The 14,753-nt window shown below is 44.8% G+C and overlaps 1 protein-coding gene across 1 annotated transcript in view; it reads right to left on the bottom strand.

The window, feature by feature from the left end:
• Window positions 1–4,129: 4,129 nt before the first annotated feature.
• LOC311120079 (netrin receptor DCC-like) overlaps window positions 4,130–14,753 on the bottom strand; it is a gene marked incomplete at both ends in the record, with an annotated part of 83,607 nt that continues 72,983 nt past the window's right edge. The window contains 5 exons of the mRNA XM_084194696.1: window positions 4,130–4,143; window positions 4,322–4,354; window positions 10,448–10,642; window positions 11,194–11,301; window positions 14,104–14,242. Of these exons, the coding sequence (XP_084050822.1) occupies window positions 4,130–4,143; window positions 4,322–4,354; window positions 10,448–10,642; window positions 11,194–11,301; window positions 14,104–14,242 (489 nt within the window). The remainder of the gene's footprint in view (window positions 4,144–4,321; window positions 4,355–10,447; window positions 10,643–11,193; window positions 11,302–14,103; window positions 14,243–14,753) is intronic.

The raw sequence follows: 14,753 nt of genomic DNA, 5'->3' as shown, positions 1-14,753 counted from the left end.
GAGGAGGAAAGAAAGAGAGTCATCAGTTACATCTCGGGGGGGGGGGGGGGGGGGGGGAGGGGGGGGCAGGAAAAGCCAGAAGGGCCAGGGAGGGGCCTGGGGAGGCTAATGGGACCAGGGAGGGCCAGAGGGGCCAGAGAGGGGCCAGGGGAGGCAGAGGGGCCAGATTGGCCAGGGGGGGCCAGGGGAGGCCAGAAGGGCCAGGGGAGGCAGAGGGGCCAGAATGGCCAAGGGAGGCCAGAAGGGCCAGGGGAGGCAGAGGGGCCACAATGGCCAGGGGGGGCCAGGGGAGGCCAGAAGGGCCAGGGGAGGCAGAGGGGCCAGAATGGCCAGGGGGGGCCAGGGGAGGCCAGAAGGGCCAGGGGAGGCAGAGGGGCCAGAGAGGCCAGGGGGGGCCAGGAGGAGGCAGGAGGGGATACGGGGGGCCAGGGGAGGTCTGGGAGTGCCAGAGGGGCCAGAGAGGGGTCAGGGGGTCCAGAGGGGGCCAGCAGGAGGCAGGGGGTCAGGAGAGGCCAGGAGGAGGCAGGGGTCAGGAGAGGCCAGGAGGGGCCAGGGGGTCAGGAGAGGCCAGGAGGGGCCAGGGGGTCAGGAGAGGCCAGGAGGGGCCAGGGGGTCAGGAGAGGCCAGGAGGGGCCAGGGGGTCAGGAGAGGCCAGGGGGGGCCAGGGGGTCAGGAGAGGCCAGGAGGAGGCAGGGGGTCAGGAGAGGCCAGGAGGAGGCAGGGGGTCAGGAGAGGCCAGGAGGAGGCAGGGGGTCAGGAGAGGCCAGGAGGAGGCAAGAAAGGACAGGGAGAGGCAGGTGGGGCCAGAAGGACCAGGGAGGGGCAGAGGGGCCAGGGAGGGGCCAGGGGAGGCCAGGGGAGGCCAGGTGGATGGAGAGGGGCCAGGAGAGGCCTGGGAGGGCTAGGAGGGTTCAGAGGAGTCAGGAGGAGCCAGAGAAATGGCACCAACCATCAATCTCCAGCCTGGGCTTCCACCACATCCTCCCTGGAGCCATTTCACAAGATTTATATGCTGTGAGTGTGTGTGTGTGTGTGTGTGTGTGTGTGTGTGCACGTGTGTGTGTGCACGTGTGTGTGTGTGTGTGTGTGTGTGTGTGTGTTAGGGCAAAGACCCACAAGGGCTTTCACTGAAGTCAATAAACGAATTTAGCCCCTGAGTCCTGGCCCACATTTGCTCCACTCCCAATATTTGATCTGTATTTATCTCTGTATTTTCATGCATTTGGGACTTAACAACGTTAAACGCTATCCTTTGTCAAGGGTAATTTGAGGTCCCTGGGCCACAGTGCATTGAGTACAACGCCTGAGTGCATTGACCATGTTAACTATGTCAAGGTCTCGATTGAGACAGATTTTTTTTTAACATTCAGAGCTGGTACAGAATCCATGATATAAACCAACAAAATGTCCTCATTTTGAATTAAATAGACTGAAGAACTGCTGAAAAGCATTAACAGGTCACAATGAAGACATACAGAATAATTTTTATATGCGTCTCAAATGACACCCTATTCACTATATAGTGGAGTGCCTTTGACAAGGGCCATAGAGTTCTGGTCAATGTGGTGTGCTATATAGGGAATAGGGTGCCTTTACATGCCTTTCCTGATGAACGTTTATCTCTAAAAACATATGGCTTATTTAATTAAATCTAGCTTAGAGTACTTTTTGGAATTAGATGTCCCTAAATAATCATACACTTCAATGAGACCATTTCATATGGTGACTAAAACGCAATCTCTTTTTTTTATCTCTCAAAATTGTTTGCACAAAACATCAATTAAAAGCTGTGCGAGAGTAGCCTGATGACTCCGTCGTTGGCTTCACACTTCAGGTCTGAGACCGCCATCGTTGAAGTCGTTTGTGGTGACGAGGGATGCGAGGGGCGTTGTACAAAACAAAGTAATGAGCAATTGGATCGTCTTTAACCAATTACAGTATCAAAGCCAAAGATACATTTTCAAACCGCCGCTCTACCGTTATGTGTTCTGGTAATGGCCCAACCCATCGGTTTCTGGACCAATCAGACGGCGCCGAATGTGTTGGCGTTCAGATACAGACTCATTGAGGAGAAGAAACTAACGTCTGTGGGCGTGGCCTAGAGTTTGACCGGAGCAAGGAGTCTGGGTAACCAGGCAAGTGTGAGAGCCCTTTGTGTGTGAGTGTGTGTGTGTGTGTGTGTGTGTGTGTTAGTGAGTGAGAGAAAGAGAGAATTGCTTCAGGGGCGCTGTATTACTATGACTGACCCTGTATAACAACACATTACACTGGACCTATCATACTACTATGGCTGACCCTGTAAAACAACACGTTACACTGCACCTATCATACTACTATGGCTGACCCTGTAGAACAACACATTACACTGCACCTATCATACTACTATGGCTGACCCTGTAAAACAACACATTACACTGGACCTATCATACTACTATGGCTGACCCTGTAAAACAACACATTACACTGGACCTATCATACTACTATGGCTGACCCTGTAAAACAACACATTACACTGGACCTATCATACTACTATGGCTGACCCTGTAGAACAACACATTACACTGCACCTATCATACTACTATGGCTGACCCTGTAAAACAACACATTACACCGGACCTATCATACTACTATGGCTGACCCTGTAAAACAACACATTTCACTGCACCTATCATACTACTATGGCTGACCCTGTAAAACAACACATTACACTGCACCTATCATACTACTATGGCTGGCCCTGTAGAACAACACATTACACTGGACCTATCATACTACTATGGCTGACCCTGTAAAACAACACATTACACTGCACCTTTCATTTACATTTTAGCTATTTTTCATACTGGGAATCGAACCCACAACCCTGGTGTTACAAAACGCCATGCTCTACCAACTGAGCTACATCCCTGCCGGCCATTCCCTCCCCTACCCTGGACCAATTGTGCACCGCCCCATGGATCTCCCGGTCGCGGCCGGCTACGACAGACTCTGGATTCGAACCAGGATCTCTAGTGGCACAGCTAGCACTGCGATGCAGTGCCTTAGACCACTGCGCCACTCGGGAGCACAAGTGACTGACCCTGTAAAACAACTCATTACATTGGACCCATCTGGTGTATGTGACAATAAAAAATAAAAAAATTAACCTCCTCTTAATTAAACCAGCTCTATAGAATAACTCTCATTAGTGTCATAGCAACAAAAAGACAAGAAAGTGGCATGTCCAAATACTAGCGTACTACATACTTCGGGCATCTTCCCAATTAAGTAGCCTAGTTTTGTTGTTGGCTACTTGAAGAGAACTAGGGCCTTTCACTAGCAGCCCACTTCTTCCAAGTGTTTATCCAATTCTACTAGATGAAGAGCTGAGATGAGCACAACATCCTGGAATTTAAACTCAATTTTCTAAATGTCGCATACTATTAAACATTCTATTTTCGCATTCTGAGAATGCGTCATGCGCGATTGCGTTGTTTCCCGCCATTCATTGATTTCGGTAGCGCATCCCCATATCTAATTGATCAGCTGTTGTCAAAGCCCAAATTAGTGTGACATCCGGGCATTTAAAGTATACTCGATTTTCTAAAATGTCACAAACTTTTACGGCCTATGTATAGAATGTATAATGTACAGTATTAAACATAATTTTTCCGCATACTCAAACGGCCTGCTATTTAGGACGCACGTTGGCCAGTTGTAGTGTTCTAAATGGCACCCTATTCCCTATATAGCGCACTACTTTTAAACACAGCCCATAGGGGTTCTGGTCAGAAATAGCGCACCAAAAAAAATGTGTAGGGTACCATTTGGAATGCACAAAGTGAAAAGGACTGCAGCCCCCCCCCCCAGCTAAGACAATTTACCACACAAAGGGTTCATTTAGAAACCTATTTCCAATTGAGATTTTCTAAAGGGGAATTATCAGCGGTGAGAGAAGTCACTCATGAAAGCAAGAGAAAGAATACGTGAGAGAGGCCACGTCTGTTTCTTGTTTTAATTAGGCTTTTTTCCTTTTTGAGAGGGGCGAGAAAAAGAGAGAGAGAGAGAGAGATTTGAATTTCCTTTTCATGGCATTTATTTAAACAGCTAGCTAATTGGCCTTCCTTCCCCGCTCCCTGAAGATAAGGCCCTAGTACCCTTCACCTGCTAGAAGTGATGTCAGAGGGAGTACGGATAAACACTCTAGTCTTACACACACACACTCACACAAACACTTCTAGTCTATCTGTCCGCATAGGAATGCAGTGCAATTATGGACATGTTAATGGTTACAAATGGCACAATCATTCTTGCGACAGTCTGTGTGGGTGTGGCTTCTTACCTTGATCGTTGGCCATCTTGTCTGGATGTTCCACTGAAAGAGAGAGGGAGAGAGAAAGTGAGGGAGGGAGAGAGAAAGAGAGATAAGGGGGAGAGAGAGAGGGAGAGAGAAATATAGCGGGGGAGAGAGGGAGAGAAATGAAGAGTGAGAGAGAGAGGGGGAGAGAGAGATAACAAATAACAATTTAGTGGTGAAGATTGCCTGGGGTAGAGAGAGAGAGAGAGAGAGAGAGAGAGAGAGAGAGAGAGAGAGAGAGAGAGAGAGAGAGAGAGAGAGAGAGATGGGGTGTGTGATGCTCACTGCTCATATTTGTATATTGAATATCTAATAATGAAAGAGAAGGATTACCGTTTTGAATTTGGTCAAGTTTGTGTAGAAGAGGTGGAAGAATGTTTGTTATCCATCAATAATGATAAGCCACCAGGTGTAAACGACCTAGATGGAAAACTATTGAGAATGGTAGCAGACTGTATTGCCACCCCTATTTGCCATGTCTTTAACCAAAGCCTGAAGGAATGTGTGTCCACAGGCGTGGAAGGAAGCTAAAGTAATTCCACTGCCTTAAAAATAGTAAAGCACCATTTGCTGGCTCTAACAGCCGACCAACCAGGTTGCTGCCCATTCGTAGTAAACTGATGGAGAAAATTGTGTTTGAACATATACAATACCATTTTTTAAAGAACAAGTTAACTACTGACTTTCAGCATGCATATAGGGAAGGGCACTCAACTTGTACTGCATTGACTCAGATGACTGATGAACGGTTAAAATAAATGGATAATGAGATGATAGTTGGAGCTGTATTGTTAGATTTCAGTGCAGCATTTGATATTATTGACCATAACTTGTTATTGAAAAAACGAATTTGTTATGGCTTTACATCACCTGTCATCATACGGTTGGAGAGTTACTTATCCAATAGAAAGAGAGTATTCTTCAATGGAAGCTTCTCGAACATCAGATATGTACAGTGCGGTGTCCCTCAGGGCAGCTGCCTTGGGCCGTTACTCTTCTTTATTTTGATTTGCCACTTGTCTTACAACAAGCTAAAATGACTTTGTATGCTGATGATTGCACACTTTACGCATCAGCACCTACAGCCAGTGAGCTCACGAAGACTTAGCAAGGAGTTACAGTCAGTGTCCGAAAGGGTCATTAACAATAAACTGGTCTTAAATATATTGAAACCCAAAAGCATTGTATTTAGTTCAAAGCATTCTCTCAGACCTTAACCTCAACTGGAGTTGTGCGTAAAGGGTGTAACCATTGAACAAGTTGAAGAAGCTGAACTCCTAGGAGTAACATTGGATGGTCAGTTATCATGGTGAAGTCATATTGACAAAGTTGTTGTGAAGATGTGGAGGGCTACGTCTGTTTATTAAAAGATGCTCTGTGTTTTTCACACAAAGATCAACTGTACTAGTTGTTCAGGCTCTGGTCTTGTCCCATCTTTGATTACTGTCCGATAATATGGTCAAGCGCAGCAAAGAAAGACCTAGAAAAGCTGCAGCTGGCTCAAAACAGAGCAGCACGCCTTGCCCTTAACTGCACACACATAACTAACATCAACAACATGCATGATAGTCTTTTCATGGTTGAGGGTTGATGAGAAATGGACTACTTCTCTTTCAGTCTTTTTTAAGAAACATTTGTGCGTTGAAAACGCCTAACCACTTGTATAATCTATTTGCATACACTTCCAACAGACATACAGTACATTCCCACCAGACGCCACTATGTGTTTCTTCACTGTAGCCAAAAAAAAACATTTTTAATGCATCGCTCAAGTTATGTATAGAGCCATGTGACCTGGGATGCTCTGCCACCAGAGGCAAAAAGCAGGTTTAGCTTTAAAAAAACGGATAAAATAACATCTTGTTTCACAGTGCCTCAACTCTTTCTAAAGATGTAATGTAACTGTACTGTATATAACAATATGTGCGTATGAATAGTGTGTAAATAGGATTTTTTTGTTGTCTCTTGGTATCTTTCCTATATATATATATTGTTTTATTCAATTTGATCGGCACTTTAAAAATGGAGCCTGAAAGACCACAATTCTGAAGACTGCAAATCTGATCTGTTTTTCATTTCTGTGCTCCCTTAATAGGATCCAAAGGGTTCAAAGCACTGAACACCACAGAAGTGAACTGAGGAGAATGACATGTATGAATGCAGACTAGAAATTAGCTACATTTTCTGACAGCTCAACTACAGTAACACAAATAGCAATGATTTATATTGAAAACTTGTAACAGAGGTTCTCTATCATTTACTGTAGATGTCAATTTTCATGTAGCAGACAGACAGTATGATAATAGATCAGATATCTGAGCTTGATTAGCAGTATTTAGCTAGAGACCAGGGCCAGTATTCTTAAAAGCGTCATAAAAATAAGAGTGCTGAACTAGGATCGGGTCACCTTGTCTATTCATAATAATCTATGTACAAAGGCTAAACTGATCCCAGATCAGCACTCCTACTCTGATATGCTTTATGAACACTGGCCCAGTATATGTTGTTAAACTAGCCCCAGAGGATCCACTTGGGACCTCCCTGTTCACTGTTAACTGTCTGCAACAGATGCTAAACAGCACATTCGTTAATGTTCTCATGCAAGATTAGCGGAGAGACGCTACTTAGCGTTAGCTCGTTTTCCCTTGGCCTACAGTGATGAAGTAGCATTAGCACAGCGTTAGCTCGTTTTCCCTTGACCTACAGTGATGAAGTAGCATTAGCACAGCGTTAGCTCGTTTTCCCTTGACCTACAGTGATGAAGTAGCATTAGCACAGCGTTAGCTCGTTTCCCTTGGCCTACAGTGATGAAGACAAACAATGTGCTAACGCGACTGAAACTTACTTCAGAAAGTATTCACACCCCTTGACTTTTTCCACATGTTGTTGTGTTACAGCCTGAATTTAAAAAAAATAAAAAATTGTCATTGGCCTACACACAATATCCCATAACATCAAAGTGGATTTATGTTTTCGACATTTTTACAAATTAATAAAAAATTAAAAGCTGAAATGTCTTGAGTCAATAAGTATTCAATCCCTTTGTTATGGCAAGCCTAAATAAGTTCAGGAGTAAAACTTTGCTTCACAAGTCACATAATAAGTTGCATGGACTCACTCTGTGTCCATTAATAGTGTTTGGCATGATTTTTTTTTATGACTACCTCATCTCTTTACCCTACACATACAATTATCTGTAAGGTCCCTCAGTCGAGCAGTGAATTTCCAACACAGATTCAACCACAAAGACCAGGGAGGTTTTCCAATGCCTCGCAAAGAAGGGCACCTATTGGTAGATAAAAATAAATAATAAAAGCAGACATTGAATATCCCTTTGAGCCTGGTGAAGTTATTAATTACACTTCGGATGATGTATTAATACACCCAGTCACTACAAAGATACAAGTGTCCTTCCTAACTCAGTTGCCAGAGAGGAAGGAAACTGCTCAGGGATTTCACCATGAGGCCAATTATGACTTTAAAACAGTTGCAGAGTTAATATGGCTGTGATAGGAGAAAACTGAGGATGGATCAACAACATTGGAGTTACTCCACAATACTAACCTAATTGACAGAGTGAAAAGAAGGAAGCCTGTACAGAATAAAAATATTCCAAAACATGCATCCTGTTTGCAACAAGGCACTAAAGTATTTACCTTTTTGTCCTGAATACAAAGTGTTATGTTTGGGGCAAATCCAATACATTACTGAGTACCACTCTCCATATTTTCAAGCATAGTGGTGGCTGCATCATGTTATGGGTATGCTTGTAATCGTTAAGGACTGGGGAGTTTTTCAGGATAAAAAAAGAAATGTAATGGAGATAAGCAGAGGCAAAATCCTAGAGGAAAACCTGGTTCAGTCTGCTTCAGTCTGAATTCACCTTTCAGCAGGACAATAACCTAAAACACAAGGCCTACACCAAATCTACACTGGAGTTGCTTACCAAGAACACAGTGAATGTCCCCGAGTGGCCGAGTTACAGTTTTGACTGAAATCCACTTGAAAATCTCTTGGAAAGCTCTTAGAGACGTACCCAGAAAGACTCACAGCTGTAATCGCTGCCCAACGGTGCTTCTGCAAAGTATTGACTCAGGAGTGTGAATAGTTATGTAAATTAGACATTTCTGTGTTTCATTTTCAAAACATTTGCAGACCTTTTTAAAAACGTGTTTTCACTTTGTCGTTATGGGGTGTTGTGTGTAGATGGGTGAGAAAATGTTTTATTAAATCAATTTTGAATTCAGGCTGTAACACAATCAAATGTGGAATAAGTACATTATGAATACTATGAATACTTTCTGAAGGCTCTGTAAACCACACCGCAAGCCTTCTGAGTATTACCATATTACCATGGGTGGACAATATTACTAATAGTTTATTTGCAAACAATTATGGGTGGAACAAAATCATGTCAGAGGCTAGTTGGGAATAACAGGGATGGATGGACCATGAATAAATCCTGGTTGGAGGAAGAATCGTCACCAGAATCAGGAGGGAGTAAGCAGGGAGAGACTCCTCCGGCTGGGAATCCTTCAACCAGGGACTTAGTTAGGGTTAGTTAGGGTTAGTTAGGGTTAGTTAGGGTTAGTTAGGGTTAGTTAGGGTTTCACGTAGCTCAGTTGGTGGCGTATGTAGCTTGCAACACCAAGGGTAATGGGTTTGATTCTCGCTGGGCCCACCCATAAACTAAAATCTATGCACGCGTAACTGTAAGTTACTGCTAGATGGCATATTATATTATATTATTAAACCTAGGTGTACATAAGGATGAGAAGTGAAGTAGGATAGGCTAGTCATCCTGTACCTTTGATGGTCCTGAACTGGATGGGAGGCTAAGATGGTGAGCTAACAGGGCTGGATGTAAGGGTGAGAGGGGAGAAGGGAGAAGGTAGTTAACAGGGCTGGATGTAAGGGTGAGAGGGGAGAAGGGAGTAAACAGGGCTGGATGTAAGGGTAAGAGGGGAGAAGGTAGCTAACAGGGCTGGATGTAAGGGTGAGAGGGGAGAAGGTAGTTAACAGGGCTGGATGTAAGGCTGAGAGGGGAGAAGGTAGTTAACAGGGCTGGATGTAAGGGTGAGAGGGGAGAAGGGAGAAGGTAGTTAACAGGGCTGGATGTAAGGGTGAGAGGGGAGAAGGGAGAAGGTAGTTAACAGGGCTGGATGTAGGATGAGAGGGGAGAAGGTAGTTAACAGGGCTGGATGTAAGGGTGAGAGGGGAGAAGGTAGTTAACAGGGCTGGATGTAAGGGTGAGAGGGGAGAAGGTAGTTAACAGGGCTGGATGTAAGGGTGAGAGGGGAGAAGGTGGTTAACAGGGCTGGATGTAAGGGTGAGAGGGGAGAAGGTAGTTAACAGGGCTGGATGTAAGGGTGAGAGGGGAGAAGGTAGTTAACAGGGCTGGATGTAAGGGTGAGAGGGGAGAAGGTAGTTAACAGGGCTGGATGTAAGGGTGAGAGGGGAGAAGGTAGTTAACAGGGCTGGATGTAAGGGTGAGAGGGGAGAAGGTGGTTAACAGGGCTGGATGTAAGGGTGAGAGGGGAGAAGGTAGTTAACAGGGCTGGATATAAGGGTGAGAGGGGAGAAGGTAGTTAACAGGGCTGGATATAAGGGTGAGAGGGGAGAAGGTGGTTAACAGGGCTGGATGTAAGGGTGAGAGGGGAGAAGGTAGTTAACAGGGCTGGATGTGAGGGTGAGAGGGGAGAAGGAGTTAACAGGGCTGGATGTAAGGGTGAGAGGGGAGAAGGGAGAAGGTAGTTAACAGGGCTGGATGTAAGGGTGAGAGGGGAGAAGGGAGAAGGTAGTTAACAGGGCTGGATGTAAGGGTGAGAGGGGAGAAGGGAGAAGGTAGTTAACAGGGCTGGATGTAAGGGTGAGAGGGGAGAAGGGAGAAGGTAGTTAACAGGGCTGGATGTAAGGGTGAGAGGGGAGAAGGTAGTTAACAGGGCTGGATGTAAGGGTGAGAGGGGAGAAGGTAGTTAACAGGGCTGGATGTAAGGGTGAGAGGGGAGAAGGTAGTTAACAGGGCTGGATGTAAGGGTGAGAGGGGAGAAGGTAGTTAACAGGGCTGGATGTAAGGGTGAGAAAGGTAATGATAGACTAGTCATCCTGTACCTTTGTTAGTCCTGAACTGGAGGGGGTCTGAGAGGGGGCCCACTCCCTTGGCATTCTTAGCCTGGATCCTGAAGTAGTAGACAGTGTCCAGGTTCAGGTCCATCACCTGGTGGGTCAGACGGTCTCCACTGATACTCTCCATAACCCAGTCATCTATAGGCATGTTCTTATCCAGACTGTAGTACAGGATATAGCCTGGTAGAGAGGAAAGGTAACACAACATAGACTCCATAACCCAGTCATCTATAGGCATGTTCTTATCCAGACTGTAGTACAGGATATAGCCTGGTAGAGAGGAAAGGTAACAACACAGAGAGAGAGAGACTAAGTAACAACCCCTGACAATGACTATAGGAGTTGGCAAGACAGCCCAAACAGATCTGTGACCAGGAGGGGAGGAGAGTTGAGGAGGAGAGTGGAGGAGGGGAGGAGAGGGGAGGGGAGGAGAGGGTAGGCGAGAGGTGGAGGGGAGGAGAGGAGAGAGGAGGGGAGGAGAGGAGGAGGAGGAGGAGAGGAGAGGAGGGGAGGAGGGCGATGGGTCTTCTATGGGAGAAGGGGAGGGTAGTGCTTGGAGGATGAAAAGGCAAGCCATCCCTGGGCTGGACCACACAGACAAAATGGATTACTACTCTTGAGGAGGGGTTTTAAGCTGGGGGCAACACACTCAGGCTAGTACTTGGCAGTACTTTACACTACAGTGGATAAAGTGTCCAGGGTGGCGACAGTGGCAGTACTTCTGTTCTTACCCATGATCCGTCCGTTGGCCTCCATGGGGGGTTGCCAGCTGATCAGAATAGCTCTGGGTCTCCCCTCACGACTGATGACCGTCAGGTCCTTGGGGGTGGAGCTAGGAGCTGTCAGCCAATCAGGAAAGGAGAGAAACAGGAAGTAAGGGTCATAAGTCAAGTTTATACCACCAACAACACGGGTCCTAATTCTGTCATCACACGCTGATGCTCATTTCAGGTTTAATTAATCCTGTAATTACAGTAAGCTGCCTTAGCAGAGGCTGCATGGTCCTTAAAGGTAGAGTCAGTGAAACGGCGTTGCCACGAGCAACACCGCAGATATTGAGATGATAGAGATGCAAGATTTCGCTCTCACACGGTCACGCTGTTCACAGCATGGTGGCGAGGGCATCAAAACAGTGGAGAAGTGGAGCCTCGCGCTTCATCGCTCTTAGTTGTTGCAGAAATTGACCCCACTATTGCTGTTTACTTTCTGCATCTACGTCATATCGCTGTCTACCTTTAATTGGCCAGACAGAAGGGGCCAATTGCAATCATCGATGGCCACCAGATTATCGCCAGCTGATCTCTCGTTAAACCATCAATACGCGCTATATTCACCCACGCAGCTGATCTCAGTTACAACCGTTATTGGTCACCTCATTACCTCTCCTTACAAGACGTTGTCAGTGTTATCTTAGTCCTCCATGCTACCAAAGTCTTTTAAGATAAAGTCTGGTAGGTATTATCATCGTAACATGTTTCATCCTGGTGGTTGAGCAGACGTTGGGCGGTTTAGCTATTTGACAATCATTCCGTACAACTGAAATAAAGTATTTCCTCATTTACCACGACACGTTGTATGAAGGAAAACTAATGTTGATGGTGTAGAGACCACTCATATTATTTTATTTGTTTCCAATTCATGTAATCCATTAAATACAACTGTCTTTAAAAGAAAATGTCTGATATGGTCATTTCCTTTCAAGATCTGGGGTAAAATATCCCCGGACAGTCCATATTTAAAATGTGTAACTAAATCAAGTCAATCGTGACTGAGTTATATAATGTATATATAAATCAAAGGAAAATGTAACTAGGCTAAGTTATTTTAAATGGCATTTACTGTATATATGATATTATTTGAAGGTGAAACTTTTGAATGAAATATAAGCCTACTACAACTATATTCTTATACTCTAACCCAGGGTTCTTCAATTCCGGTCCTGGAGGGCCGAAACACCTCTGTTTTTCATCCTCTCCTTCTAATCAGGGGCTAATTCAGACCTGGGACACCAGGTGAGTGCAATTAACTACCGGGTAGAAATAAAAAACAGAAGTGTTTCGGCCCTCCAGGACCGGAATTGAAGAACCCTGCTCTAATAAGTATTTTTACATTCATCAGCCTCAGGGTTTTCCGATGCTCCTGATAGGTCGATATCTTATTGGGGGCGGGAGAAGAGAACCTAGACCAGCTGTCTGGTATCATAATGGACTTGACACGGTAACGAGGAGAAATCGACTGATTGGCTGGTTTATTCTTATGGTTTTTTTGGTTGCAAGCCAGTTTGCTTTAACACGCAGGTGCATGTCATCTCCAGTCAGTAGTGTTTTAAGAAATCCAGCCTGTAATGTGTAGCACAGTGCTACATTCTGCCTGTTGGTTGCAATGGACCCCCAGGAGACCTTCCAAAAAAACATAGCCTGTTTTTTGGCCAAACAAAAGAGACTGTGTTTGTAGACTTATTAACGAAAAGGAATTCCTAAACATGTGTTGCTCTGTAATGAATAACGAAACATCAACGTCTTTGATTGAAAACTTCTACCCCCGGGAATTCAAATCAAACAAACAGTTTGAGCGGTTGTGTTTTTTATTTTTTATTGAACGGTTGAATTGCTAACTACCTTTGTTCTTGCATCAAACCGTTCTCATATTGTTCCTGTGTTTCCATTCACAGCACGTTTAATGTTTTCTCGCTATTTCTGTGTGAGAATAACAAATCACTAACAAACATAGTCCAAACAAGTATCAGGAACTTTGTGCATCCCTAGTGGAACCCTATTCACCAGAGTGTAGTACTTCTGACCAGGGCCCATAAAAGTAAGGCACAGTAGTGCATCAAAAGTAGTGCACTATATAGGGAATAGGGTGTAATTTGGGACACACACAGGGCCTCACCAGTGTGTTATACCAGGAGGGAACAGGGTTTTTCCAACATCAAAGGTATCAGAGTCGACTATGATCAAGAGTTGGCCACAACTGAGCTTTCCACAGCAGCACATAATACTAAAAAGCATTGAATGTCAATGTATTTCTAAAAAGGATTGGGTTGACAAATGAATGCAGACATTTAGAAAGTGCACACTGTACTATTTCATAAGAATAATTGCCGGAGAGTTGCAGCGAATAAATATAATTTGGGGTATTTGTGATGACAGGCGGCGTGGTAGTTATTTTTCATAGAGAGAGAGAGAGAGACAGAGAGAGAGGTAGAGAGAGAGAGAGAGACAGAGAGAGAGAGAGAGAGAGAGAGAGAGAGAGAGAGAGAGAGAGGGGTAGAGAGAGAGAGAGAGAGAGAGAGAGAGAGAGAGAGAGAGAGACAAAAAGAGAGGCGAAGAGAGAGAGAGAAAGGAGAGAGAGAGACAGGGTGTGATAGATACTGTAGATAGAGAGAGAGACAGGGTGTGATAGATAATGTAGAGAGAGAGAGGCAGGGTGTGATAGATACTGTAGAGAGAGAGAGAGACAGGGTGTGATAGATACTGTAGAGAGAGAGAGAGACAGGGTGTGATAGATACTGGAGATAGACAGAGAGACAGGGTGTGATAGATACTGGAGATAGACAGAGAGACAGGGTGTGATAGATACTGGAGATAGACAGAGAGACAGGGTGTGATAGATACTGTAGAGAGAGAAAGAGGACTCACCTGCTTCGTAAGTGGTGGCATGAGCGGTCATACTCCAAGTGCTGGACTTGCGGCCCTTGGTAACCATGACAGCAAACTCGTACATGGTGTTGGGCTTGAGGCCGGTGACGGTGTGGCTGAGGGCTGTTGTGTCTGCAGACTAGAGAACGAAACATGAGGTGAGTTCAACAGTGGTTCTGTTGCCGGCAAACATGTTTCTTAGTAACAATTTCAGTTGAACGATTTGAATGAACATTCCAAAATGTTACAGTGAAAACATCAAAAAGCGAAATGTTTTAAAGATTACTGCTGCATTTTTTTTTTTCGGCAATAATCGAACCGCAAACAATGTTGCTATTCCTACTACATGTAATAGAACACCTACCTGGTCACATGATTATTAGCAGTGGCAGTTTAGAGCCCAAACAGACGCTACCTTCTCAGACTGTTCGCTAACGTTAGGGAATGGTCATGGCTTACACAAAACAAATGGAATATGTTAGCTAATGTTAGCTAATGTTCGCAAATGATTTCCCTTTGAACACACCTAGTGTAACGTTAAAAATTATTCTGTCAGAAAACCACATTGGTGTGGTGGTATAATGCTTTTTATGTGTTTTCCTTTTGGCTTTGTACTTTTTAATTGTGCCCGTTTTTAACCCATAATAAAT

The sequence above is a fragment of the Coregonus lavaretus genome (assembly GCF_964263955.1).
Source record: "Coregonus lavaretus genome assembly, contig: HAP1_SCAFFOLD_1688, whole genome shotgun sequence".
Taxonomy (NCBI): Eukaryota; Metazoa; Chordata; class Actinopteri; order Salmoniformes; family Salmonidae; genus Coregonus; species Coregonus lavaretus.
This window is presented reverse-complemented; position numbering and strand designations above follow the sequence as displayed.